Source organism: Solanum stenotomum, chromosome 8 (assembly GCF_019186545.1).
Source record: "Solanum stenotomum isolate F172 chromosome 8, ASM1918654v1, whole genome shotgun sequence".
Lineage (NCBI taxonomy): Eukaryota > Viridiplantae > Streptophyta > Magnoliopsida > Solanales > Solanaceae > Solanum > Solanum stenotomum.
The window spans coordinates 20,679,124-20,703,496 of NC_064289.1; the positions used below are offsets into that span (position 1 = coordinate 20,679,124).

Consider the following 24,373-nt stretch of genomic DNA (forward strand, 5'->3'; position numbering starts at 1 on the left):
GTGCAGATTCATAGTAAAAAGAGAAATAGGCTTGAGTTGACACGCCTCAATGATCTAGTGTTCATCAAATATAATAGAACATTGGCGCGTCGTTACAATGCTCGTAATACCATTGATCCAATTTTGTTGGATAGTATTGATGAGGCAAATGAATGGTTAACCGGAGCACCCCAAGATCACCAAGATGAAGAAGTGTATGAAGGAGAAAGTCTCACTTATGGTGATGTTTCTATGGCAAGTGGTGTTGAGGAGAATATTTATAGTTTTAGGGGGAGTACTTTAAGGGGCAATGAAAGAAGAGCTAGAGGTTCCAGTTCAAGTCGAAACCTTGTTGATGAGCCTTCTGATGATGAAGAAGATGATGACCAAGTAGAACCCTTGGTTATGGCACTTGAAGAGTTTAAGGATCTTGTTGAAGAATAGGAGTTTGATTCTTTTGTGATTTAATTATGTTTTTGATTTTTTGCTTTATATGTTATGACTTATGAGTATTATTGACTATCTATTTACTTTTAATCTAAAAATATATTACCTCTATTCAGTTATTTAATATTTTTTTATTTTTTTACTAAATATCGCTTTACTTAAAAAAAGTGCGCGCTTCGCTTCTCGCTTCTCGCAAGCGAGCCCTCGTCGCTTTTTTCTGCTTCTCGCTTCCCAAAACGAGAAGGAAGTTCAGTGAAGACTTTAACTGAAGAGTGTAAGTTCAGTGACGTAACACAATGAGGTTGACAAGGAAGTGAAACTTGATACATAAGTCAAGCAAAAGAGAGGAAGTTTCAAGTATCTTGGGTCTATTATCCAAGGTAACTGGGAGATTGACGAGGATGTCACTCACCGTATTGGTGCAAGGTCGCTGAAATAGAGGCTCGCATTTGGAGTCATGTGTGATAAGAAAGTGTCACAAAAACTTAAAAGACAAGTTCTACAGAGTGGTAGTTAGATTAACTTTGTAGTATGGGGCAGAGTGTTTTAGTCAAGAACTCTCACATTCAGAAGATAGTGACAGATATGAGGATGACGTGATAGATGTGTGGGCATATTAAGAGAGGTAAGATTACAAATGAGGATATCCGGTACAAGGTGGAAGTGACTTCGGTGGAGGACAAGATGTGGAAAGCAAGACTAAGATGATTTGGGCATGTGGCGAGGAGATGTACGGATGGCCCAGTGCAGAGATGTGAGAGGTTGGCTATGCATGGTTTCATGAGATGTAGAGTAGACCAAAGAACTATTGATGAGAGGTGATTAGGGAAAAGTACAAAACATGGCACAATTTCAACTTACCAAGGACATGACCTTAAATAGGTAATTACAAAATATTTCGCCTAGCTTGACTCATGGTCTTAAGGACATGACCTTAAATAGGTAATTACAAAATATTTCGCCTAGCTTGACTCATGGTTTTGACGCGTGCACGCTGTGGAATGGCTCACCCTTTTAGCCTGACTTTTTTTTCCAAACCATTTTTTGCATTATGTAATTGCACCAGAACTAATATTGTAACCCAACTCCTTGAATAAATTCTTGTTCGTTTCTATAATAACTCCAACAACTTAGCCTATAAAAGTAGCCCTTTTTTTTTACACTAGTAACATTTTTATTTCGGTCCGTACATAGGTAGTATTGAAAAACCATATTTACAAAAAAGAAGAAAAGGGTTATAGTCTTCCCAAAGCTAAACCAATCTTGTGAATTATCAAATACGAAAGAATCCTCTCATTCCCTCAAAGTTGTTCTTCTCAATCTTGTTACTCTCAATTGTATTTCTGCAAACTCCAAACTTCTAGCCACGAGTGCACGTGCTTGGGAATTTTGTGGAACTTTAGGAGTGACCAGTCTCAAACGATTACCACCCTAGTTGAACCGAAATTGCTTTCAAAGAAGTGGCTCACCATGACACAGGTTTTATTCGATAAGTTACTTATGTTCTCCTTAGGTTCATTGTCAATATTATCATATTTTCTAACAGATTAGTATGTAAAAGTTGTTTGGCATGCATGAAGAGAGAGAGAGAGATCTTCCGCTAGTGCTATTACCTGGTGTAGGATTCTGTAACTCTTAAAAAAAGAATTCTGGCCTTGTTTATGGTTCGTTACCAAATTTCCTCCATTACAAGGTTCTCAACATATAGGGTATACAATATCACTTGATTTTTTTATCTAGGCCCTTACATCCACAACTCCTCTAGTTCCCTGTTCTCTTTCAATTATACTGCAGTCTCCAAGGTTTTTTCTCCAACTCATTCAGGAAGCTAATCAGCCCTGGATATAGCTCTTTTAATCATCCCCTTCTAGACCCATTTGCTCTAACCTTATTCTCTCATAAGAAACTACACCTGAGGCCATCTCATATCCAACCTATCTATCCAAAACTTATAAAAGATCCAAAAACTCATCTTCAGTCTCCTTGAAAACAATGTCAAGGTCAATAAATTCCCTCAATCCCACAAACCTTTTACCACAACTCATACACTAAATTTTAACAAAAATCCAGAAATTATATGCATGTTAAATTCAGAGATATATAGAGAGTTTTAGAAAGAACCTTGATCTTTGACATACTCAGCAAGAGTTCTACAATCGGAGCATAGAGCTAGACCCGTAAACCCGAGATTTTCACACTCTTTCGTGCTCAACTGCTCAGCTTTTGCCCCCAAAACTCCAACAACGAAGCACAGCAATGCTACCTGGATCACACCCATTTCTCTCTCTTCTCTTTCCCCTTTGCGTTTGCGGAATCTATGTATGTATGAAGAGGAAGGTTTGACCCGAATCGCAGTTAACGGGTCGGTTGCTTTTGACTTGACTCTTCTGGTCTTCCAGTTAATTACTTAGGTGACCCATGAAATTAAGCTCAAACTCGATTTGACCCCTAAAACTTTCTAATACGTGTACTAGGCATTTAGTGACTTTAGTGGGTGCTTATTTAGTTTGATTTGTGCTTAACAGACCGACTTATATATATCACTTTTTAACTATACTAATATGTTAACTCAATCGATATATTATCGATTGATTCGATATAACTTTAATGAGTGATTCATCGATTATTCAGCCATATATATGTAAAGCAAAATTATATATTTCTTCACCATACCATTCTCATAAATAATTGCATTTTATGCAAAATGGTATATTCTTCCTATATCATGAACTTCGTTTGCATATATAATTACGGTTGCAAAATGTCTTCTTACATTTGAAACGAACACAACACAAAAATATAACTTAGGAATACAATAAATCATCATACATATGTTGGTCTTACAAAAAGAAAAATAAAATTCAACAAAATGAGTAGAGTGTGAAATTCGATAATTTTATACCAATAAATCAATAAACATTTTATGATTGTGATTTGATTTTGAACAACTACTACATATTTGAGTTGCTCAAAACAGTCTCTCAAATACTCTCTACTAATTATTTTTTGAAGAAACAGATTGACAATAGTTGACCAACAAACTAGCAATTCTTGCATGAAAAGAGAAATAACAAATTAGAATAAATTGATCATTTATAACGTTATTTCAAAAATCATAAAAATTAAAAATGGAATAGTTTGATTTCAAGTTGTGATTAAGAATTGTCATCCATGAATCGTATTTTCTTTTTAGTTGTGTGATTGTATTGCACTGACAATTCGATCAATGGGTTTTTATGCATATGGTATTATCATATTTTGAGTTGAATGATTTTTTCTTTATATATCACGCTCAGTTTTGCTAACTTCCATAAATTCATTGGTATACCTTTATATAGATCAAAAGTGTTCATATATTTATAATTTGAAGGACTATCTAGAATCAATGTGCATATGAGAAGATATCATTTTTTTGCTGCATATTCATTGAAGAGAGCAATTTTGAAAAACAAGATGTGCAGATACCAGAAAATATAGTCTTCCATTAAGATGAAGAGTTTCATCGTCATGACTCATGAATTATACAAGGGCGAACATTCGATCTCCTTGGTGGAGATAGGGTGATATGATCATACAAGGATTGTGATCGGTAGATGATATTTTCTATTTCACTCACTGATACTCTTGGTTTGACAATTGATCGCACCACTTCCAGCATTGTTGCCAGCTCTTTCTTGTACTGTATAGGTGATTGAAGAGAGTAAACGAGGAAAAATAGTCCACTGTAATTAGCGTCTCAGAAAATAAGAACGAACAGAATAACTTACTGATGCAAAATAATAGTACCTCGTTAATAGCTCCTGTCTTTATTTTCGACTGCATAATGCACCACTTCTTGAAATGAACACCTGTTGAAAATGCAAAAGGTAGTTTAACTTCATATCACATTCCACTCTTAAGAATCTTGAAGTTTTGAATTTTGAACATTCTATTGTTCATAATAATCAGGAATCTTAGTAGCGCCCCACCTTGTTGGTGAGAGTTCGATTCCCACCTTGTAATCCCCTTCCCCTACCCCAATTTTGTTTTTAATAGAGGAGTTTTTGTCAAGGAAATCAAATGTTCCATGGACAGCTCCAAATTATGCACTGGACTGACTGTATCATGCTAGCAACTCAACAGAAAAATAGAGGACCGTGTCAACTGTCAAGTAGTGGAGATTCAGTTGGTAGCTGTCCAAAGGAAAAGACAAATATAATATCTTCAAGGTTTCAACCAAAATCTGGACTCGAGGAAGGACTTGTCTTTTTCCGTATGTGGAGTTTTATTTCGTTGTGAAAGCACTCATAAGCCCTAAACTCAACATTGCACCAGGCAAATAGCTTCCGATCTGGTTTGATTCCAATTGTGGATTCAATACTCCATCAGAGTCTAGTGAGAGTGTAGCATTAGGGTGATAGGCAGATGATTTTCCCAAAAGTATGGAAGACGATAGGCAAAATGATTGGTTAAAAGATACTCTAAAGATGCATTTAGTCCAACTACTAAAATGGTAGACATAGTCCTGGTGCTAGAATTTTCACTGCAAGAATCTTTCATCAAGGATTACAGAAGAGATTGCCCCCCTCCCATCATTAAAAGAAATGCTTTTAGAATTTTGATGCAAATTCAGAATGTGAAAAATTCACATAATCGGTCAACCCATCAAATGGGAGAAGAGACTGGGGCCAGTATATCAACTTTGGCATGCAAAGATGATGAATAGATAGCAGCTTGTACGCATCCAGCAGAACAAGAAACCAGAACAGAAGACACTTACCAGCTTTTATGTCCAAACTGCAAGATGATTCAGAAGTTGTTTCTAAAAACCACCTACAGTGAACCTGATTGAATAGCAAAACTAATCAGGGATTAAGATAAATAAGGAGATCTCTAGGAGGTTAGACATGTATAAAAAGGTGCATAGAATTGTACTATTGAAAAGAACATTGCCTGACACCCAAAGTCACTATTACCTCAAAGCATGACCCAAACGGAACATCATGGGCCTGTTGCACAGTCTCAAATACCTATGGGAAAGGTTAACAAATGTCTAAGCATACTCTCGTGACCAGTAACATATAAATTGAAGGTGCGATATGAGAATTACAAGAGTTTTCTTGTCCAGTGATAAAACAGCATGCTGATACTCCGTCACTGCTGTATCTGGAGGGCACATAGGGCTGTTACATTTTGTTCTGAATGTAATTTCTCTGACTTGACCATCATACTCATCAGCAGAATTCCATTGACCCATCTAAGAAAATGAAAGACATTCAATATTTAACTCGAGCTAAAGCAACTAAGTAAAGAAATTTCTATTGAGATTTGAAAGGCGCAATGGAGCTAGCGTAATTTAGCTCTTCATGTTACTCTAGCTCTGAGCAGCACTAAATACAACTACTACCCCACAGTCCCAAACAAGTTGAGGTCAGCTATAATAATCCTCACTGACTATGTTTCTCCATTTGAAGCTCAAATCATCTCTATTCAAGCAGATAGTAAATGCACCAAAATAATATCTACAGGCAAAAGATAATCCAAAATTTGCTGAACTACATTGCAGGACAATTTAATGAAACAGAGTTTAACATGTCTCACCAAGATAATGAAAATTCTCTACAATAAGTTCATAATCTTGAAGTCACTTACTTTCTTTTTGTATTATGAAGTTCCTTTGTTTCTATACTACCTTTCATGATTAAAAACATCAATGTTCAGTTGAAAATTACTGACAAAGCCAATTCAAAGTTGGTGAACATGAGGAGCACATTAGTCAGACTTGAAGAAAGTTAGGTAAAAAGACCGCTAGCTGTATTATTAAGCTATTAATTCTAACTGAAAAAAGGGTACTGTTGGGTTTTATTTGCCCTGATTTCTTACCATAAAAAGGTTTTCCTTTTAGGAAAAGGTTTTAATATTTTGACTAGTCCTTTTCTTGTAGGAAAGGTTTTAGGATTCTATAAATATAGGTTTGTTTCTTCTAACTTAATCAGCATTCACAATGTAGTCCTAGGGTTTTCAATTATGGGGGAGAATTTGTGAACCTACTTGTACTCCAAGTGAATTAGTTGAGGTTGTTTCTCTCTATATTTTGTACTCTCATAATTATAGTGGATTGCTCATCTCCTTTGTGGACGTAGGTCGATTGACCAAACCACGTTAAATCTTTGTGTCTTTTGTTTGTTTCTCGTTTACTTTCTTACTCATGGTCTTTCGAGGTTCGCTTTGCTAGCTTCCGCATTACACCTGCTTATTTTTTGTCCTAGCAAGTGGTATCAGAGCCATGGTTCAAGAATGGAACCATGTTAGAGATGGGTGTTCATCTTGGCGGGTGTAGTTCTAGCCACAACCTTTTTGACAGTAATGAAGATTTTGTTCAGAGAAGTTCTCTGTGTCGAGACGTAGATTTATGGAGGAGATTATGGAGAAGAGATGCAAGATCCTAAAGATTATGTGAAGAAGGTGGACAAATTTATTTTGTCAGAAATGCAGGCCAAGGGGGAGATTTGTTGGGTTTTATTTTCCCTGATTTCTTACCATAAAAAGGTTTTCCTTTTAGGAAAATGTTTTAATATTTTGACTAGTCCTTTTCTTGTAGGAAAGTTTTAGGACTCTATAAATATAGGCTTGTTCCTTCTAATTTAATTAACATTCACAATGTAGTCCTAGGGTTTTGAGAGTTTCAGTTATGGGGGAGAATTTGTGAACCTACTTGTATTCTGAGTGAATTGGTTGAGGTTGTTTCTCTCCATATTTTGTACTCTCATAATTATAGTGGATTGCTCATCTCCTTTGTGGACATAGATTGATTGACCGAACCACGTTAAATATTTGTGTCTTTTGGTGTGTTTCTCGTTTGTCTTCATGGTCTTTCGAGATTCGCTTTGCTAGGTTCCGCATTACACCTGCTTATTTCGATCCTAACATGTACTTCTACTCTTCTTCCTCCACTACTGTGTAAAGGTCCAGAACTAACTACCGAGTTATTGTCAGCTCTAAACCAACCATTAGATATTTCTGGGTTTTAATCCAAAAGATGCCACAATAGTTAGTCTGAAATTACTCTTATGTGAGCCCTAACTTTCCTCTCCCATTCCGATGTGAGATTTGTCTAAAGCAAGCTTCATAACAACCCTTTTCTAGTTCCTATTACACTCACCCTCTTAGGAGTCAGCATCTTTTTGAGATTTGTCACACCATCATACTAGGAAAAATACCGGCTTTGATACCACATGTGATGGTTCAAGCCTAATTGCCAAGGTATTGTTAGCTCTGGCCCAACCTTTGTGGCCTCAAGGTTTTGCTCCCTTGGAATTTAACCCAGAAGGCACCTCGATAATTGAATCCTCATCTCGTCCTCATATGGCCCCTAGCTTTCCCCTCCCATTCTAATGTAAAATTTGCATAAAACAAGTTTCATAGGGAAATCCCTTCTTTAGTTCAACTGCCAGTAATCCATGGGCTATTACACTTAACCCATGGGGATTCAGTGCCTTTCTAAGGTATGTCCAACCATCATACTAGGGGAGGTAGTGGCTTTCATACCACATGTAACTGTTCAAGCATATTTCCATGGTGTTGTTAGCTTTGGCCCAACCTTTGGAACCTCAAAGTTTTGTTCCCATGGACTTTATCCCAAAAGGCAGCTCGATAGTTGAATCCTAAGCTTGCATTTATATGGGCTATAACTTTCCCCTCCCATCCTGAGTTTCTTAAGGCAAGCTTCACAGCCATGGACCGTTGGCAGTTGAATTTGAAAAGGGGATTTGTAGTGAACCTCGTCTTAGGCTAATCCCACATCGGAATAGGAGGAGAAAGTTAGGGGTTATATAAGGGAGAGTTCAGGATTCCACTGTCGAGATGCCTTATGGGTTAAGGCTTAAGAGGACAAAACCCTGAGTGTCCAAAAATTGGGGCAGGATAAGACAATACCTTGACAGTTGGATTTGGCTGCTACATATTGATATTGATTCACATATTGATGGGGGAGCCCCTTGCCACCAAGTATGTTTTTTTTTTTTTGGATTGTGAGATGCAGTTAACTTTGTGGTGCGATGCCCAAGTGGCCTAAGAGTATTTCCTTGAGATTTTTCTTTTTATTTGTCAACCTCTTCCAAAATTTCATCACCCCATAAAACAACCTTGATCCTCTATCTTCAGAATACCTTCAATTTCCAATCCATCACCTTTCCCTTTAACCTCTTCAATCCATTTCAAGAGGCCTGGACATATCCGCACTGCATTACACTTTATGCACATTCACATTTAACACTTACCATCACTTACGAGATGTTGAACTTGATCATGTTCACTTCTTTCTGCCTAATCTTGATTTTCAATTGTAGAGAGATACCAATAAGAACTGCACAACAGGAGGTGTACCCTGAAAATTGGAATAACCAGTTTTTGAGCTTTTCCTTTTTTCACTTGGTAGTTACTTTTTGCCAAGCTGGTAGTTGGTACTACCTTTGACCAGGTCCATGCCCCAGTGCATTTTAGGTGAGATACACCTTAACTCAAAAAAGAAAACCGCGAGAGACTGGTAGTAATCAAACCTCTTCGCTCACACGCAAGAAAAAGAGAGGATATTATATAGGAGGAGGTTGGCCATAAAATTCTTGAATTCTGGAATTTGAAAAACACCAAAAAACTGTTTTCACTCCAATTTACTCAAAAAAAATAATCAAAAACAACTCCAATTTTCAAATATATTTTTTCACTCTGAAAACAAAATAACTTTTTCAAATACAATTTTCATGGCCAAAGCCCCCCTATAAAAGAAGATATAAGAAAAACCTCAAGAGTGTAGCTGGAAGTTAAAGCCAAGCCAGAAAGGCATAAAGAAGCATGAACCGAAAACATGCTTTAGTCAATGGAATGTGGGGCTTACCTTGAGATTGAAATCTTTCCCTGCTGCACGGTACTCATTAGTGAAATTTGAATCATCAGCCAATAGCAAGTCAAAAAATTGCTCGGGTGTGCATGTCAAACCATCCTTACAAAAATCAAGAGTGTCATAAATCTTGGAGAAAGGAGTTCTAGTCCAAAAAAGTAAGATTAAATATCCTACATACATTCTATATACCAGAGAGGACTTACATTATATACACTAGAGAGGACTTCTTCTTTAATAAATGGTTGCGATTTCTGAATTTTGGTCACACTTTCTTCCTGATTTATTTCCATCTTTTTACATCCTTTAACTGAGCTGCTATGTGCACGCAATGCTGACTGTTCCATCTCCTACAAAGAGAAAGAACGGAAACTAAAAATAGGAAAGAAATCATGCACAGCCAAACTCTAACAGGCAGATACAATTTAAATGTAAAAGTAAAAACAACGTTACAGAAAATATGAACCTAAATAAAGACAATGTTACTTATGCTCTGGATGTACTAGAGAACACAAAATATGCCGATATGAATAAAGAATCAGCTGGAATGTTGATTCAAGAAGCTTACAGGTAAATATAATTACATAACACCATTAAAGGAGACTTGAAGTAGATCATCAAAAACTGATGTCTACTAGACAAAGCAGTATTTTTATAGCCTTCGCTATTGTGCTCAGATAACATGGTCTTGGAAAAATGTTTATAGGATTGCCAAAACCATAGAAGACAAACAATCCAATTCCTCCAACAATATGGGACAGTTAGCACCCACCGCACACCGAGGCCTGACAACGAGAGTGTGGACACATAATATAGGGCCCAACATTGGGACACACAATAACATGGATGAATTTGGCTTTGATACCATGTGAGAAATATAAACGAGAGAAAGAGTTTATGGTAATGTGTGGCATATTATGACTCACGCTTCTATCTATTTATATACAAATTTTTCAATGAAAATATTTCCACTTGTCCAATATGGGACATTATACAAAACTAAACTAGCTTATCTTCTATCTAACACTCCCCTCAAGTTAGTGCATACACTTCATATGAGTTGAGCTTGTTATATACATAACTAACTCAAGGACCTATGAGAGTTTGGTAAGTATATCAGCAAACTGATCATTGGACTTTATAAAACTCGTGGCAATAATATCCAGAGAATGAGAGTATCTTTTCTCTAACAAAGTGACAATCAATATCTATATGCTTGTGTATTCTCATAGAATACTTGATTTGAAAGCAATACTGTGTGTAGCCGGTTATCATAGATAAGTTCAATCTGAGTAGTCTCTCAAAACTTCAGGTCTTTCAATAGTTGTTTGGCCCATATAAGCTCACAAGTCGCAATTGTCATGGCTCGATATTCGGCTTCAACATTCGATATTTGTGAGGGGGAGTGTAGAAGGCATAATTAATTAAATAAAAGCCTAACAACTTAAGTTTTTTAGATGAGATAGTTGCAACTATTTTCGATAAATAGAAATTAGTCAAGGAAGTTCCACAAACATAATAAGCATCTTTCTTTATGCTCAGTGGTGCAACAAACAAGATATATCATCAACCGAAGGAAAATCCTCTTGTGATGAAGGCTAACACATTCAACCATGTCATACATCCCAATATTCAGAATACCTCTTTTATTGACTACAGAAATATTTTTAAGACAGCTTAGCTAAAATCTTCAATTTATTCCTGGTGGTTGTATCAATATTCACTACGGATATATGATAACTAGAACTGTTTGTTGTCTCAGATGACAATCAGAAAAGAGCTAAGCCAAAAGCACAAATACAATTAATAATATAACCTTCTTCTCAGCTTCTAGCATGTCATGATAATTATCTGCTGAACGTTGCAACGATCTCAATGTATGATTCCTATTCCAAAAGGATGCAAATTTATATCTTACTCTACCTGAGATCAGAGAAATAAAGGTAACCAGCACATCGACCATAATATATCCAGAATATCAATTTCAAATTCAACTATCTAGCATGAGCAAAATAAGCCACCTCCCTTAGTTTTGAAATTAAATATCCAGTTTTCAGTTGACATGTAACAGAGAAGTTTCATGGTAATGGAAAAACATATCCCCCAATAGACAATTTTTGTTTTCATTAAGATTAAAACGTCTAAATCTGAATGCACATGTGAATATTAAGATATGCATGAATCTGAATATTAAAATGTTGCATTAAGATTTGAATACTAAATAGTTAAGACTGTTTATTTTCTCAACATCTTTATGTATAAAATTTGCCTTTGTTTTTTTTTTTTTATGACAAGGGAAACCCGCAGCCGCTACCCTTTGGGTGCGCACAGGGTAAAACCCCCGCTCCTATGCAATAGCTCGCAAACCACATAGGAGAGGTAACCCGCACTAGGCAAGCCCGGTGCGACGAGCTCGACCCAGAAGGCAAACCCCTTGCTTTCACTGGCAAGGGGTTTCGAACTTGAGACCTCCAACATGGAAGTCCCAAGCCCAAACCACTGGGCCACCCCAAAGGGTAAAATCTGCCTTTGTTTAAAAAATNCAAACCACATAGGAGAGGTAACCCACACTAGGCAAGCCCGGTGCGACGAGCTCGACCCAGAAGGCAAACCCCTTGCTTTCGCTAGCAAGGGGTTTCGAACTTGAGACCTCCAACAGGGAAGTCCCAAGCCCAAACCACTGGGCCACCCCAAAGGCTAAAATCTGCCTTTGTTTAAAAAATAATACATGTAAAATTCACATAAAATACTAAATTGATCTAATTATATCAATAAAATATTTCAAATTTTTTTATATGGTAATTGATGGTGGAGATGACTAACAATTGTGATTGTGTGTGACAAAATTTAGGCTGATGGTGATTGATGATGGTGGTTGTGGGTAGTATCTTATGATATAGTGGTTGATAGTAGTGATTAACTGTGGTTGGTGGCAGCTAATAATTAGTAGTGGAATGTTACTGATAGCTAATGGTGGTAGTGAATGATGAACGTGGTAAGTGGTATATAATGTTGACTAATGATGGTAATTATCAATAGGGCTTAATGGATGTAATAATGGTTAGTGGTGACGATTGCAAATGATGACTAATGGTGATGACGATTGATTTTGGTGATTGACCATAATGGTGATTGTGGTTGGGCTTAGGATGGTAGGTGATAATGATTGACAAGGCAGTTATGGGTGGTGGGTGAAAATAAATGGAGTAGTGGTGAACTATCATCGTAATGATAGTAAGACTTTGTTATAGATCTTAATCATTCATATCCATTAAGTGGTTGTAAAATTAAAAAAACAAACACACTTAATGATTAAGGTTCAAACCTTGAAAACAAACGGACTTAATGACTGAAAATTGAATAATTAAGATTAAGACCTTCATTAAGTGCAAGCAAATGAGGCCTTAGTCCTAATGTTGAAGAAACTGGAACTTGTTGTATCGACAGTATTAAAGGGTTGCCCGGCGTGCAAAGCATCCCGCATTAGCAGGGTTCGGGGGAGGGCCATGTAGACAACCTACCCTAATGCAAGCATTAGTGACTGCTTCCACGAATTGAATTTGTGACCTATAGGTCCACAGTGACAATGTTGCATTTGCTCCAATGGCCCCCTTCATATCGACAATATTCAGAAGTTCAAGGGAAAAAAAGGCTCCAAGCTGTGTTATAGTTGTATTACAACAACATCAATAACAACAACGTACCCAGTGTAGACCACAAATGAGGTCTGAGGAGGGTAGTGTGTACGCAGACCTTAGTCACCTTACCCCTACCTTGGAAGATAGATCCGATAGACCCTCAAGTCAAGTTGTGTTATATAGTGTGAGATAAAATTTTAGTTTCTTGAGAAGTTCACATTATTTTGGTCTTAAAAGAAGAACATAATTTTGGGATGGATAGAGTACTTCGGTAGAACTTCACTCGCATGACACCAATAGCAGTGCTAATGGTTCTATCATAGAATATCCTCCTAACATATCAAAACATAAAACCTATCAAGGACAAGCTCACTCACAGCCAGCCAACTTCCCGGAACGGAAAATAAGGTTAAAAGATTAATTAAAATACTAACCATCAGGATTTCCTAGAGGAGGCACCCCATGGCCACCAGCACCCATGCGGAGAATTACTGTGACAGCAGGATTAACAAATGCATGCTGGCTCTTCCTAATCTGAAAGAAAAATAGCACTCTTGCTGATTTCCCGCAAATGGCCCGAATAAGCATTCCAAGAACATTGACAACTTGGAAAGACTAGCATATGACAACAAATAAAGAGAATATTGTACCTCATCTATTTCTGCAAAAGGAATAATTACCTGCAAATGCAGAACTGCACAGTCAAATAAGCTAACCAATTCCAGCATAATTGAGTTTAATTACCAAATATTGAAAAAGTACAGTTGTTACCAGTTATTTCTATGCTAAGAACATGAAGCCATAGGGTACACATCCACATAACCTTGAGAATCTAACAAAAAGAAACCAAAGGGGAAAAACCATTTTATGGTGATCTGCCATCCCCCCCCATAAACCATAAACCATAAACCATAAACCATGCTCCAATTTGAACTAGGATTCTTGATGGCATAGATATTCAGTGAATAAATCAAATTGATAAGCATTTAACTTAGAAAAGTTCATATAAAAGCAGATTCACAAAGTTGAAACTTGGGAAGTACAGTCAAAAGATGGACCTGACCTTTATTTGCTTTGAAAATACATTTGAGTGGAAGCAGATATGCCATGTTGAGACATATATACGGCCATGATACAAGAATGACCTTTCGAGAGCACATGAATAACTATGTTCAACAACCTGAAATAACTACAATGATTAGCAACCGACTCACAACAGGCCAAACTTTCCAACTTAAAGTTCTTACAATCCAAGAGTAATTTATCAGTAAAAAATTAGCTCTTGCCTCATCAGCAGGGAGATCAAATATCGTTTGCAGAGGCCCAGGTTTCTGATGAACTACGGTAGGTCCTTGTTTATCCAAAGTGATCCTTCTACGAGCATTAGCGTAGCCATTCAAACCTCTAAACCAACCAATGAAGAAGGGGGAATAAAATTATTATCTTCTAGTTACGATGAATATTAATATTTTCATGGAACAGTGATCCACCCGAAGGTTTACGTAAATTTCTCTCAGACGAATCAAGAATCTTCTAACAATAAAAACAAAAATTGATCCTAAAACAAATCCCATGTGACACTTTACAGAGTGTAGTAATGCTCGTAACTTATAATGTTGCTTTAACTATTTTCTTTTTTCTGAACTATAAGGGGTCGTTTGGTAGTAGGTATTAGGAGAAATAGTCCATGTATTATGTATGTTATTATTTAGTACTATGTTTGGTAGAATTTTTGGGCCTAAGTATAACTAATCCATTTGGTGGTATTATAGGATGAGCGTCAATCCATGGATTAGTTATACACCCTACATGGTATTATAGGATGTATTACTAATACCTTCCATTTGGTGGTATTAGTAATACATTGGATTTAATACCATGGGATTATCTATGTAAAGACAAAAATATCCCTCAAATCATTTTATTTATTTTCTTGATTTTATGTTTTATTTTTGTACTAGAAAATCTATTTAAATAAATTAACTTACATATTTTATTATTTAGAGAGCGTTGTTTGTTAATAAATAAATGCAATACATATCAATACAATATTTTAAATGTGAGTTCTTTAACATTTACTAATTGAAAAGGAAAATATATCACCACCTGACTTTTGTGATCTTAATTTAATATATCATTTGTTGATTTATATGTGGTTTCTAATTATTTGTATTTTGAACAATTTATAAATTCCATACATATTAAAACTACAACTTGTATTTTTTGTGTAAATATAGATGATTTATTCGATTTTACTGTTGTTTACCGTCTTTTCGGTTTTAAAGAAGATGGTTTATCTATTCTAAATTGAAAATTAACGTTTTTTAAGTGATTAATTTATTAAGATAATAATTGTTTACCCTCAAATAATTTAAGTGCGAAAATCGCAAACATGACAACAAAATTGTTTCTCCTAGCTAGTTAGAAGGTCATAAAAAAATAATATTGTCCTGGCAATTATCTACCTTGATCAATTACATAAAATAGAAAATCTCATAATAATGCAAGAGTATAATTGGAAAGAAGCTTTTTGTAGAATTTTAAAAATAACACAAGATGAGGTCAAAAGCAATGAACCAAACACTTGATAAAAAATATACCCTGCATTACTAATCCCAGTACTACTAATCCCTGCATTACTAATCCCTGCGTTGTTAATCCATGCATTATTTTTTTTCCTACCAAACGACCCCTAAGTGTCATCTAAACATAGGAAATGAAGCTAGAATAAATATATCTTATCACATGGTTACCAGCTGATGATTAAAGGATCAGCACTGATGCCTCGCTCTTGATCTTCCCCTTTTCTCACTAAGTGAGGAGGTGCCATTACCTGGTTACTTCTTCCCTATTCCACACTTTCCTTTCCAACCTACCTGTTGTAAACATGATGTACTAAACATCTATCACTTGTGTATTATCACATCCATATCCTTTCAAACTATTAAAACATGAGATGTACAGGAGAGGAAGTACTCTCCCCTAAATTCCTATATTCTAGAACTATGTTACTGAAAGATATTGTTGATGCTAATCGCTAACAGGCATAAGCTATCCAGAATGGACCCAAGGTCTCCAAACAATTAAAATTACTTATAAAAGAGCTGGTCATGGTACATTTTATTCTATGCACAAACATATGTTTCACGATTGTACTATAGTCTCGAGCTACAACATGCTTTATAATAGCTCACATAAGAAGCAAAAATTTAGGAGGGTGGGAGAAAGTAAGATTAGTTTAACTGTTTTGTTTTCTTCATCGCCACGATGATACACATTCTTGATAGGAAACACTATCATAAAATTCCTAATTGCACGTAAATACCCAACTCAACTCGTAGTAAGAGTATGTACATGCTGATGTTGCCACCGTGGACCAAAAAGAAGGAACCCTATGAGAGGAAGAATAGCTTATTATGTATTCTAATAACTGACACTAGTCTCATAAACAACAGTCAAAATTCAAATAAGAAATAGCCTAAAGCACTACCAATAAGGGGAGAAAAGCAGCACCTTAAAGATTTGACATTGAGTTTTGATGTTTTAATATGAAGATAAACCTGAAAAAGAAGAATGATAACGGCCATAATTTTGTAAAAGCTAACCTCTAAAACAACCAAAGAGAAAACGTTGCATTTATTGAAAACAAAGAGGTAGTAATCAATACTACCTGTCCTGATGAACTGTCCAAGGTATGCCATTCCGCATTAGTTTGACCTTCATTTTCAACAGGTATCATCACTGAACCAAGAACAGCACTTTTCCAAATTATATCCCAGTCATATATTGTCACATTAATCTGTCATACAATCAAGTAAATGAATTATTATGAAAGAAAATAAAAACACGAAGCCTATGCAATATTAAATGTTAAAATACATCAAAGAAAATCTGAAGAGGATTACAGAAAACACATTGCACTAAGTTTATGCTTTATGTCAAAAAAAAATCTGGATAGCTACCTCTACTGGAAGCTCATCAACAGAGAAGTTGAACTCCTCCCCCCACATAGGATTTCTTGAACCAGGAACCATTGAACTGCAACACTAAGAAGAGTATAACTTGTGTATAATACAAGAGCGATAAGCATCTGAACATATTGTATCACAACTTTCTGGAACTCCCCATGCCTCGTCGCAGATATTGTTGACAACAATCCACTAAAAAAGAAGGTTATCTCACAGTTGACTTTGACTTCAACTACCAATATACATCTAATGGAGAAAAAGACCGTCTCAAAATTAAGACTAACCAACAACATAAATATAAAAAGTTGTTTATCTATTCTCCCCTTTATATTATGTCAAAAGGAGTTCATCTAATTTGGACACTATTATGAGCGTCATCATAGTTGAACATACTATTGTTTATTCCCATAAGAATAAATTGATAAGAATTCAAAGATCACAAGTACCTAAAACACAATCATATCTGGTAGAAGTCTAGACTAGCATGCACTACCAATAAAAGGAAAGTGACTAAGATGAATAAAAAGGTTCTCAAATTTCTCTCTAGATTGACCAAAATAAAAGAGGCATCCTTGTCTAAGCAAAACTGAATATCAATCATAATGGAACAAATCAACACCAGTAATGTTTTATCATCTATTATACATAAGAGTATAAAGATATATATCCTCTGAACAACATTATGACAAATGTGGTATTTGATGATGCAAGTTGGTCATATAATCAACAATAATAGAAAACCATATGCATAACTACACCTAGACAAGACAAACTATTTATACCACCAACCCAAGACAATAGGATAATAAAAATAGACATAATCACCTAAATCTCTTTTGTGAGCCACAACTGATGATTGCATATGGATCTGAAGTCCCATTCAAATTAGCAGCAGTAAGATTTTTAGCAGCTAACAATTCAACCTGAAATATAAGAAAGAGTAGCAGTCAACTACAAGTTGCAGATATAGGCCATCACATGAATAATTAGTGCAATTAACACTTCAAGTAACAGTAATGTTGTACAACACCAAATCTAGATATATGAGCTATAAGTGCATGAACATGGAATACTAATATACCTTGATTACATAGGCAGAAGTAGTTTGAGGATCTCCTTTTAACTGGCTCATCTACAAAATAAGTGCACAACTGCACGTCAAAGAAGTGGAAAATTACATGATGAAAACGAAACATAAGTTTATAAATTCTCAATGAAGGGAGAATTTTCTTTCTAAGAACGTGGGAAATTCCTACTAGTTACGGACCATTGAGGATTCTTGAGAAGCTTAACATATACTCTGTGCTGCCGAACAGATAATAATCAAGTACAGTTAGCCTTCACGAATGGTACAGTATTATAACTAATAATTAGTTGCATGCCAATTGATAAGTTTCTTATGAAAACTCTCCATAGAGCACTAATTACTATGCTCAAGCTGTATAATTTGTTTGACTTGGAAAGAATATTCTCAGTAAGATTTGATAATAACAGTAAGATTTCACATATTCAAAATGCACATAATCATGCATATGCTCCTTGGTTCCTTTCCATGAACTACATAACAAACTATGGATGCTTTTCAAGATTAAGCTAAGTATAAATTAAATAAAAAACTGCTAGAAATATTATATTCTCCAAAACTTAATTACATAGTTCCGTTAACTTCTGATATTGGTCATTCTAAATCATGATTAATGAAAATTAGGCCATGCAAAATCAAATTTCAGCTTATCATTTAATCGGTAATAATCACACATGACGATTTAGATCAACTCTACAAGTGATTTATTTTTTAATTTAAAATTTTAGTAAATATCATCACACCTTTATCGAGAACGCTTGACCAGTTATCTACTTCATATTCTAAAATCTAAACTCTTAACTCCCCTTCCTAATTGGAATATAATTTCTTCACAAATTACAATTCCTAATATTCATTTTTTATTTAAAACAGGATAGTACTACAGGGAGATACATAATTTTGAAATAGTGAAAATAAAATATTATGTACGTATGTGTGCGTGTATATATATAGTAGACTGTACTTACACTAGCCCTACATGCTGGATCATCCTCCACTTTCTCACTTCGAGAACGGTCAACCCGAGGGCGATAATCAACTATATCACCTCCGCCGAGGTTGAAGAACCAGCAAGAGAGGATGACGAAGGACGCGGCGGCGACGGCGACTTGCACCTCCCACCACGACGGCAAGAAAAACTCCAACGCCGCCTCCACTATCATCTATTCCTCCAAATTACACAGAAAAATAAAATGCAGAAAGAGTAAATAATAAGAAAAACTCTGCGCAGCTATAACAATATAGTGGTCCAAAACCATAATTTAGAGCAGAGACATGAGAACATTCTTCTTCTCTCTGTGAATAAACAATAAACAGAGTCAGTGTGTGTGGGAGAGAAAGACGCAAAAAAGGGGAAAAAGGGAGGGAGCGTGGAAGCGTGATTATAAATACAGAAAAGAAAATTACGATTTTAGCCCTGTTGCTTTTTTGGTCATTATACTGGTGTTTAGCGGAAGGTTTAATGAGAGTTTAGGGGTATTATGGAGATTGGAAAACTTCTAACGACTATAAAATATTACGGGAATGGTCGGATGATTCAAATAGAATGTTGCTATTTGTTTCCTTTTTCCATGTGAGTTTCTGCGGAATTCCAACTTTTGTCATTCGTTAGCATTTAAATTATGGTCAAATAAATAAAAAAAAAAGTTGAAGATGAATCAATATAATGATATTATTTTTAATATAAATAATGTAATATCATCGCAGGAATTCAAAAGAATTTTTGAGTTCTATCTAGCTCTGTCTCAGCTTATAAAGGGGTTAAAAAGGGTGTGTTAAGAAGTTTGTGGAAATATTATTAATTACTCACTAAGTTAAATTTTGTGAATAAAAAAGTTATTACAAAAAGAAAGGGTGATATTTATTTATTTTTGTGATTTGTTTAATCTGATTAACAACCAAAACAATGTTATATTGGATAATATAATAATAAAATAAAAACGTAGGAAAAGGAAAAGCATAGGAGGAGGTGCGAACAATGATGGCTAGGAGAGAATAATCATGATGGCACGGCGCACAGCTTAAAAGGGTTACTATTAACTTATTTTATCAACATGTGGATCCAGATTCACAATTTAATATTAATGAGTTCAATTGTTTCAGTTCTTTAGATTGAAAGTTTGTGTGATAGAACTTTTTTATTTTATTTTTAAAAGGAAAATAAGATCTACATATATTTTATCTTTTCACACTCCACTTCATGAAATCATATGGGGTATGTTATCGCTGAAATATAAGTTTTAAAATTTAGTAATTTTGAAAAAATAATAAATTATGTCTACCCAAACACAATATATCGAGAAGTAGGCAAAAACCAAATTTTCTTTATCTTCAAAACCCATTATGTACGCTAAGAAAAAATGGCGTGAATTCTTTGAGATTTAAGAGCATGTCTAGTTCGAGGGATAAATCACATAGTTCATTTTCGAAATTAATTGCAGGATGAGTTTATCTCAAATAGCTTATCTCGAGATTAGTTATCCTCGAATTGTATTATTACTTTTATTCTAATTTAAAGGTGAAATAACGATTAAGTTTTGAGAATTAAAAAGGCAAGAATCAACTTGTTTTGCATTAATGGGACTTTGAGAGACGTCTTTTCTTTCCCTTATCAAGCAAGTCACACCTAATCGCTTTTAATGTCATCTTGATAGCTGGGACTGAATGTCTCATCATAGTCTATATTGTTGGTGGGTAGCCTTTGGCTACCAAAATGAATCATGCTTAATTTTAAAAGAGCAAGTAACATATCATATCATAAATTGTGAGATTCAATTAATCTGATATGTCAAGATTCATAACATCATTACATAAATCGTCTCCTTAAAAAGCAAATGAAGTTAGATAGCTTATCATTTGTTATGGCTCAATCCCTTTATAGTAGATATTGGTGCACAACCCCCTTTCTTTGATGTTATAACGAATCAACAGAAAAATATAGAAGCAAACTGAACAAATAACACATACCAGAGCACCAAATAACATTATTAGATTAGGCTTACACTCTCCCCTAAGAAGGCCGCCTCTGATAGTGGAAAGAACATAAGCATATGGATGAATATAATAGCACGAGACACTAGAGAAACAAAGAGTAGTGCCAGTTGAGTACCTTCATGTTACAAGCAATTTTGCAAGGGAAAAAACAGGCCAAAGGACACCAATATGAGTAGACGTACTAAATTTTCGCAGACACAAACATCAAAAGATACGCTAATCAGTCTTGTTCCGTTATCGCTAAGAATATCACAATGTAATTTGTAGCAACCAAAGATTTATCTTCGCACACATAGTCGCACATACAAAAATAACCTGGTGAAATCAAAAACAGGCAAGGTAAATGCAGTGGCAGCCTATGTTAATTAGTGGCGTAAAGCCAAAAATAAATTGGAGGCCTTAAGTTTAATTTTTTTTTTGTATCTGAAATTTAAGTTATTTCTTTCTTTTTAATAAACAAAGTTTTATTTTGTTATAGTCTTAAACTAAAGAGATATATATATATATATATATACCACAATATTTTTTAATCTTGTGGTCTTAAATATATTATGTGGAAGTTAAATTTAAAAATTAATTCATAGAAAAGAAACATTTTCGAAACAAACTAAAAAAAAGACAAATAAATTAAAAAATATAATATATTTTTTTTTGTTAAAAAAAGCTTATAATAATTTTATTATTACTAAAAAATTAGGCCTTTTGACATGCCTCATTTTCAGAGTATCATGCCCAATATTTGCAGGGTTGACAAGAAAACACAAAAAACAGCCAGAACCTGAATGCATGTTCTCATTTTCATCCCCCACACATAACTATAGTTCTCTATATTGAATGATAAAAAAAATGTTTGCAAATATCTAATCTACATCCCATAATGCACAAAAAAATCAATTTGAAGCCCCCCATTAAAGGCTAAAGAGATGAACTATGCACAGAAAGAGGGGAAAATTCTCAAACATAGTAGAGCATTTCCAGGACATCTGAACAAGATAACATGACAAACTCCCAGCCACTTAATAAATGCAGAACATCAGCAAAAATCAAATACACCTGGGTAAGAACCTTCATAGGAGAAACCAATAGTCAAATCAATGGCGGGTATTAATTAAAAAAAGAAGATGAAGAAGTAACACGTCCAAACCGATGCCCCTGTGCATTGCCCAAATTTCCAGAACACATCACTTTTTTCAAATAATAACAAGAGAATGTATAAACAAATGTACCTGCAGAACCCAAAATTAACTCCAAACACGATCGAGCAGTGCTAAATCCCATACCTCCCCCAAACAGATCTATAATTATCAAGTAGAGCAGAAATAATCACATGACCAAACCTAACACTTGTAACTTCTAAGTTCCAACACATGAAATCATGATCGAGGAAATGGTTAACCAACATCCCACAATGTAGAGGAAAAATACATCACAGACAACCTTGGCTTCAACGAAAATGACTGGCTTCCACTTCCTTCATTCTATCTTGATGATGAAAGCTTATTTCAGAACAAGCTAATTTTGGACTGGAAGCATTTCAAGGGTAAATTTGCTCAGCAGTTTCAACAACAGTGTAGTGGGGCGTCTAGCTAATTCATCACAGGTTCATTTTTTACTGTGTTAATTTTGTCTCTATAGTTTCACAATCAGCAATGGTGTCTCCCAGTCATTGTCCGGCATCATCTGCCCTTGATTCTGCCTATGAAACTGGCAATTCAAAGGCGGAGCATGTGCTTGATAAATTGTCAAAAACGTATAAAAATGTGGATTCCTTAGCATTGATTACTGGAGTCTAGAAGTAATACTGAGACTGAAACTCTTGAAAGCAAGGACTCACCTCATACTAGGACTACAAAGTCAGTAGAGGGAGCAAATTTGGTATCAGGACCTTTTTTTCAATTCTGAAAATAAGGCTTTCGATGAAATGTCACACACAACAGTGAGCTCTGAAATTCATGATCTTAACACTATTGTCCACGAGGGGTAAAAACTTTGCAACTATAGTGTGACGATAGCTTATGTGAAGATATCAGCTTGAATACCAAGGTACCTGCGATGTTAGATGATACAAAAGAATCTAATAGTGAGGAGGACAATCCACGAGATAATGTAGCTTTGTTTGATAAATGTCCTAAACGGGATACATTGGGTTTTTCCGGTTGCTTTTTCTAGCCAAGGTACTGTAATGTTGAACATGAGTACGCAAATTGCTGCAATCGAATATCCATTTAATGGTGTCTTATGGGATCATACTATTCCTTGTTTACATAATTCTCTTGAAGAAATGTGTGGGGGTAAACAAACTAGAGTGTTGCCTTAGCTTACCTTTAGCTTACACAAATGCAATTGTGTCGATACTAAGCATGAGTGCAATCTTCGTAGTTTCTTGTCGTCTAACTCAAGAGGGTGTGGTAGTGAGGAGAAAATGGAGGAAGTACTCTAGGTAAATTGTTGTAAGTTCTTCCAAGCAGTGACTATATACTTGAGCTGTTAGGCTCTTGTTTGCTATGTTTGGTCTAGTCCTTAAAGCAAGGTGACTTCGTCGTATATTCTCTTTGATCCTGGTCCTTATCTTGATTATGTCCCCATCTATGCAATAGACTCTAATTTTGGAAACGGAAAATCTATGGATGAGGGTGCTGTGACAGTACTATTTGAACGTCCAGGTGTGAAGTTTCCTATTGGGAAAATCATTTAGGTTTGTTGAGGTTTATAATAAAGTTCAGCTTGTCTGTCTGTCAATCTGCATTTGGCATATCCCATGACTATGTGACCATTTCCTAGTTCCAAAAGCCCAGGCCTAGTGCAAATATAGCAGGTTAAGCTACGTTTAATAGACCCTTCCCCATAGCAGGTTAAGCTACGTATAATGAACCTCGAGTTTTTATCCTAAATTCATCCTCCTAATTAGTCATGTATAAAATACACAATCATGACTTGAAAGGGAGATTAAAAAATAAGTACCAACAGGTTCATTTTTATTCCCAAGCACTGTGTTTTTCCTATGGCCTTAACACAATTGCAAAAAGAAAAAAAATCAAGACTCTAGTGAAGTAGCTTTAAACTCCCCTGCAGAGACTTCATACCATACCTTCAAAGTTCCTTAATATAAATCTATGGCAAATTTAATGATCAGAATTTCCCTCCAACACAAGTGCATCCATATCTTAATCTCTTTCCTCCAATTTTCTAATCCACGGAGCCAGTCCACATACATAATCTTGAGTTCTGCGTCTTTCACCAGAAAGATGCAGTACAAAACCAGTCCACTAGCATCGAAATCTGCCTCAAAAAGATACACCAAGACTAGTATGAGTACAAAATCATGCATACTTCGTAGGCATCATAGGCCAATCTAAGGCTGGGCAACGGACCGGGTTATTTCGGTACG

At 35.4% G+C, this 24,373-nt stretch overlaps 2 protein-coding genes across 4 annotated transcripts in view; both read right to left on the minus strand.

The window, feature by feature from the left end:
* Nucleotides 1-2,764, minus strand: part of LOC125874731 (uncharacterized) — an 8,959-nt gene extending 6,195 nt beyond the window's left edge. Inside the window, exon 1 of the mRNA XM_049555742.1 lies at nucleotides 2,548-2,764. Coding sequence (XP_049411699.1) covers nucleotides 2,548-2,704 — 157 coding nt within the window. The 5' untranslated portion in view covers nucleotides 2,705-2,764. The remainder of the gene's footprint in view (nucleotides 1-2,547) is intronic.
* A 1,130-nt stretch (nucleotides 2,765-3,894) lies between these two features.
* Nucleotides 3,895-19,316, minus strand: LOC125874702 (BAG-associated GRAM protein 1-like). Of its 3 annotated transcripts, none has more exons than XM_049555699.1 (18): nucleotides 18,960-19,316; nucleotides 17,989-18,039; nucleotides 17,733-17,830; nucleotides 16,902-16,977; nucleotides 16,610-16,738; nucleotides 16,453-16,499; nucleotides 14,226-14,343; nucleotides 14,003-14,119; nucleotides 13,590-13,619; nucleotides 13,374-13,473; nucleotides 11,118-11,224; nucleotides 9,508-9,651; nucleotides 9,299-9,403; nucleotides 5,516-5,662; nucleotides 5,382-5,435; nucleotides 5,186-5,249; nucleotides 4,213-4,274; nucleotides 3,895-4,105 (listed from the first exon to the last, which is right to left on the minus strand). In XM_049555699.1, the coding sequence occupies exons 1-18, from the start codon at nucleotides 19,152-19,154 to the stop codon at nucleotides 3,932-3,934; spliced, it is 1,818 nt and encodes a 605-aa protein (XP_049411656.1). In that variant the 5' UTR covers nucleotides 19,155-19,316; the 3' UTR covers nucleotides 3,895-3,931. The 3 variants fall into 3 exon arrangements, with proteins under 3 accessions (XP_049411656.1, XP_049411657.1, XP_049411658.1); XM_049555700.1 differs by having other exon boundaries at nucleotides 17,989-18,058; nucleotides 18,960-19,056; XM_049555701.1 differs by lacking the exon at nucleotides 18,960-19,316 and having other exon boundaries at nucleotides 16,902-16,985; nucleotides 17,989-18,046.
* Between the last annotated feature and the right edge of the window lie 5,057 nt (nucleotides 19,317-24,373).

What these genes read in the sequence shown, in the direction of transcription:
- LOC125874702 (XM_049555699.1), bottom strand. Translation starts at nt 19,154, where the DNA reads ATGATAGTGGAGGCGGCGTTGGAGTTTTTCTTGCCGTCGTGGTGGGAG. An exon ending in TCCTCTAGGAAATCCTGATG is followed by an intron (nt 11,225 to 13,373) that starts GTTAGTATTTTA and finishes CTCTGATCTCAG; the next exon opens with GTAGAGTAAGATATAAATTT. An exon ending in CGTTTGGGTCATGCTTTGAG is followed by an intron (nt 5,250 to 5,381) that starts GTAATAGTGACT and finishes CTATTCAATCAG; the next exon opens with GTTCACTGTAGGTGGTTTTT.